General features: G+C 28.1%; 1 protein-coding gene across 1 annotated transcript in view; it reads left to right on the forward strand.

Moving 5' to 3' along the window:
• Positions 1-3915, forward strand: part of LOC108694766 — a 4292-nt gene extending 377 nt beyond the window's left edge. Inside the window, exons 2-6 of the mRNA XM_018204424.1 lie at positions 384-478; positions 866-1039; positions 1189-1360; positions 3355-3425; positions 3684-3915. Coding sequence (XP_018059913.1) covers positions 384-478; positions 866-1039; positions 1189-1360; positions 3355-3425; positions 3684-3915 — 744 coding nt within the window. The remainder of the gene's footprint in view (positions 1-383; positions 479-865; positions 1040-1188; positions 1361-3354; positions 3426-3683) is intronic.
• The last annotated feature ends 1892 nt before the right edge of the window (positions 3916-5807 follow it).

Here is a 5807-nt window from a genome sequence, read left to right on the forward strand (position 1 = left end):
AATATGTTGCCACATTTTTATAAATAATGTCTTAAATAATAATTTTTTCAATATTTTGATCTAAAATTAATTAAATACTATGAACAATACTATGAAATGTAATGGTTAAATTTTGAATTTAAGTATTGATTAATCAAGGATGCAATCCACTTTATGCTAGAAATGCTTTGAAGCATTCTTTGATTGATCAATTTGTAAAAATTCTTTCTTCTGATTGATCAATGAAACATTTGCAGAGTTAAAATAGATCATATTCCCCCCCCCTCCCCCCCCCCACACACACACACACACAAGTTATAATATAAATAGAAATCCATAAACCACTTTCTTTTCTACTGTTATAATAAATAAACAACAATTCTTATAATTTCTTATGCTTGTAGGAAATGAATATGGTAATGTTTAAGGACAATGATACAAAAATTGATGGTATTTTTGGCCAACTGTGGTACCTTCTTGAGGATTATCTCAATTTTACGTATGTTAAAATGTTACAGTAACTATTTTCTTTATGATATACATTTTGATATAATTGAAAATAAAATTTCTTACATAATGTTTGGAATTTTATACTCTGCATTTGTTTATACTGCAAAAATAAAAATCAGAGCGTAAAATGCAAGAGGAGGATAGCAAAAGCATCAACAAAGCTTTTATAAGACTTTTATAAGGCAAAAATTGAAACAATAAAATATAAAATATAAAATTGAAATAATAAAAGAAGTTTAAACACCTCTTTTATATTTTGTTATTTTAATTTTTGTCTTCTAGAAACTTCATTTACGCTTCTATTCTCCCCTTACATGTGACTTATCCATTAAAATTTTTACTTTGGCTACAAAAGTCAAAGTATTACATTCCTCAGATTTATCCCAATAAAATCAATCGATCGAAATTTTGGTGAGTTGCTGGAAAATGGTAATCATAGTGGTTTGCTTGGCATGCTCGAGCGAAATGAAGCGCAAGTAATCATGAGAAGTACATTCTATTTCTCTCGCATGAACGCAGTGGATTATATAACGCCTGCTTGGAAAAGCACGTGAGCTTATCCATCAAAATATATACATAATAATAAATAATAAATGAGAAATTATTCATCTATGTTCTTGCTTTTAATAAAAATTAGAAACAATTCGAGAATCTTTTCATTTGCAAGATACAGTTGTTATTAATAAATTGATATTTTAGATACTACATTTATGTTCATCCGAAATGGCTATACGATAATACATGGGTATTTACGCTATTTTCATGGCAAACGTGGTTATATATAATATTTTTGTTCATCATTTTAAGTTGCGTTGGTTATTTTCTGCAAAAAGTATCGATGAGCAAATCTAAACACAAAAGAAAAGACTCCGTAGGTTTCAGCCTAGGCGATCATTTTTTCTATTCGTTCACCATAATGAGCGCACGAGGTGCATAATACAATTAAAAAAGAAATTAAGCAAAAGCATTTTTGTGAAAACAAGAATTAGCAATTTGATAGTATTCTATAAAATAGAGTAAAAGAAGATTTTTGGATCGAAATTAAGCATTTAACGATTGAAATTTGGATAAAATAAAGTATCATTTTTTACAGGCTACATACCCAATGCTTTTTATAACAAGTTTAAGATTTTGACATTGTCAAAGACTTTATTTGCGTGGCTAACACTGTTAGCCTTTAGTTCTCATCTCATATATCGGATGACATACAGAGAGCAGATGCTGTCGTTTGAAGATATAGATTCTCTTTTCAATAATACAAAATACTTCTTACTGGTATATCGTGGCAGCTCTTTTGCCTCTTCGTTAAATGTAAATATCAAAGATTTTATATGCATATATGTAAAAAAAAAAAATCTCTTTTCTATTAGAAATATTAATCAGCTATTAAAAAATAATATTTCATCGATTTATGTTTTTGTTGCTAAAACAAAGTTTTTTCCGTAATTTAAAAAAGCAATTTAAAAATAAAGTAAAGAAAAAATCATATTGAAAATACATTATTTTTAATTATCTTATATAATTTAAAACATCTATGACAAATATTGGGAGTACAAATTAGTTCCGTTTCCTAAAGATAGTTCCAGCTGTTGTGAATAGTTCATAATGACAACTGATTTGAGCGGTTTCAGAGAGGTTAAACATCTGCTAATAATATTCAGTTTATATCGCTTTGAGTTTCATACAAAAACCTTGATTTTTACTGTGTTTGAAATGTCGAATTTTGTGTTAACCAAGCAGCATTTGCGGGAGATTTTGATTTTTTGCTTTAATTGGAAGAAAAATGCGGCTGAAGCCCATCGAATGCTTGTCGAAGTTTATGGTGACACTGCTCCAACTGATAAATCATGTATGGAATGGTTTCGACGTTTCAAGGATGGAGATTTCAGCGTTGAAGACAAACCTCTGGACAGCCAAAAAAATTCGAAGACAAAGAATTAGAGGCATTACTCGAAGAAAATCAGAATCAAACGTAAAAGGAGCTTGCAAAATCATTGGAGGTAACTCAACAAGCCGTTTCTGTACGATTGAGAGCCATGGGAATGATTCAAAAACAAGGAAATTGGGTGCTTCATGAACTGAAATCGAGAGATGTTGAAAGGCGATTTTTCACTTGAAAACAGCTGATTCCAAGACAACAGAGAAAAAATTTTTTGCATCAGATTGTGACTGGAGATGAGAAATGGATATTCTATGACAATCCTAAGAAGAAAAAATACTACGCTAAGCCCGGTCAATCGTTGCCATCGACCTCAACACCACGGCCGAACATTCATGGTTCGAAGATCATGCTCTGTATCTGGTGGGATCAAAAGGATCTTGTTTATTATGAGCTGCTGAAACCTGGCGATTCCATTATGGGCGATCGATATCGGCTATAATCGATTCGTTTGAGCCGCATTACGAGAAAAACGGCCGGAATACGAGTAAAGACATGATAAAGTTATTCTTCTTCATGACAACGCTCGGTCTCATGTCGCTAAAGTCGTAAAAAAATATTTGAAAACGCTCAAATGGGATGTTTTATCACACCCAGCGTATTCTCCGGACATTGCTCCTTCTGATTACTGGTTGTTCCGAAGGATGCAGCACGATTTGGCAAGTCACCGGTTCACTTCTTTCGCAGAAATCGAAAATTGGCTCCAAAATTGGATCGCCTCCAAAAACATCATTTTTTCGAGATGGAATTCGAAAATTGCCTGAGAGATGGGAAAAAGTAGTAGACAGCAATGGACAATACTTTAATTGATCTGTTCATCCATTTTGTTTTGAAATAAATGCACAAAAAAACGGATCGAATTAATTTGTACTCCCAATAATACAAACACATTTAAGTATAATAAATTTACAACTTATTATTTTTAGTTTACGTATAGAAACTTGGTTGGCGAAAATCCATCTGCGCGTATGAATTTTATAGATATTGCAGAAGACATGTATAGTATTATTTGTTCTAACTTGACGAGATATGCGATATTTGATGGCGATGATCGATTTATGGCATTAAGCAGAAAGTGCCAGCTTCGAGCTACGAGTAAAGCCAACACGACCTGGATAACAATTGCATTTCAGAAAAATTATCGTTACAAAAAGAACTTCGAATATGCGTGAATATTGCATAAATTATACTTATTATTATTTAAAAAACTATTACTAATTAGCTTAAAGATTACTTAACGATCTCTCCTTTCCAGAATTACCAAATTCAGAGAAGTTGGACTGCTTGATGATCTTAAAAATACTTGGTTTAATGCCAAACTGGAAGAAATAGACCAAGAAATATTCAACCCGATTGATTTTCATCAAGTCTATTTCATTTTTTTAATGTTATATTACGGGATTCTAATATCATTTGTGATACTCATTTTGGAAAATATAACATACTATTACAAAATAAAGAATATACGACAATTTAGATGCAGATAAGTACATTTTGAAAATATTTAAAAAAAGATATGATTAAAATTTAAATCTTATAACTTTTTAAATATTGTAATAACTTTTTCAGCAAATTTTCTTATGTCTCTTGAGGATTTATTCTATTTTTTTATTTACATTTATAATATATATTAGGTGGTTCCATAAGTCCCTAGGATCAAATTTAGATAAAACACAAAACATGTAGATACTCTCATTTTTTTATAACATTATCTAATTTAAAGCTTATAACTGTTAACATAAACTTATATTTTTAATTTTATTCGAAATGAAAATCGAAAAAAGTATATATATTTGGTACTGTATATACTTCATTACTTTTATTAAAATTATTTGGAAAGATTTATTGTAAGAGCATTTATTGTGAGAGCACCATAAGTTTCACAAATAATTTTAGCAGTTTCGGCGGCGTTATAGCAATTAAAGTAATGACTCAGTAAACACAATATGTTATAGTTATATTGTTGAGCATTTCATGTTACATGTACGTTACATATACATTACATGTAGTAAACATGCATTATGTTTGGTGGAAAAATGCAGTATGTTTTCTTTGTCATCTTTATCACAAATTAAAAATATGTTTATGTTAATGATTATGAGTTATATTGTGTGTGTGTGTGTGTGTGTGTGTGTGTGTGTAAGTTGGATAACATTATAAAATAATGAGGCAAAAGATTTTAAATTTATATTTAAACTTGATTTTAGCAACTTATGGAACCATCTAATAATTTTTTATATTTGTCAATGTCTAACAATAAAAATGTAAAGGAAAGATAGTATGCTATAACTTCTCCATTTACATTTTATACAATAACTCTATCAATAATATTCATCATTAATACTCAGCACAGAAAAATTGCTGAAACATCGTAGAAATATTTCATTGAAAGATTGCGACATTGCAAAATCGTTGTGAAATGTTGCTGCAACGTTGCTGTAATATTAACATATTAGCAACGTTAAACATGTCTGTTCTCAAAAATTGATTTTTCAGCCCTGACAATATATATAGTTGGTTCTGAAAATGACTATAATAATATTATAGTTATTTATAATAATATTACAGTCACTTTCGGGACCAACTATTTTTTATATAGAACAATAAATATAATTACTATTATTAACATTAGCAATAACAACTATAAAAATAGAGTTCTTAACTATTATTTTATCATGCAATTATCACTATAATACCGAACACTTGCAATAAATTATGTATGCATCAGTATATAATTCATGAAAATAAAATAATTAACATTAGTAGGTTAACATTAATATAAGTGCAATTACAGATTACAATTCATAATATAATAATATAATACAAATAATATAAACACAATACAAATAATATAAATACAAATAATTTAAATAATATAAATAATACATAATAGAATATAAATAATTAATAAAGCAATGAGAAAATTACTTTTTTTTCACAATATTGGATAATATCTGAAGACAATATCTGAATTAATTAAAACATAACAATTTTTAATCAATCTATTAATTAAAAATTTTTCTTATCGTAAAATCATTAAGTTCTAATTGTTAAAAAAATCAATTATTAAAAAACTAACCTTTTTCCATCAGGCCATATTTACCCATAATAATATTAGTGTTGTAACAAAAATTTTAGGAAAAAAAATTTTTAATTAATAGATTGATTAAAAATTGTTATGTTTTAATTAATTCAGATATTGTCTTCAGATATTATCCAATATTGTGAAAAAAAAGTAATTTTCTCATTGCTTTATTAATTATTTATATTCTATTATGTATTATTTATATTATTTAAATTATTTGTATTTATATTATTTGTATTGTGTTTATATTATTTGTATTATATTATTATATTATGAATTGTAATCTGTAATTGC

Source organism: Atta colombica, unplaced genomic scaffold, assembly GCF_001594045.1.
Source record: "Atta colombica isolate Treedump-2 unplaced genomic scaffold, Acol1.0 scaffold125, whole genome shotgun sequence".
Lineage (NCBI taxonomy): Eukaryota > Metazoa > Arthropoda > Insecta > Hymenoptera > Formicidae > Atta > Atta colombica.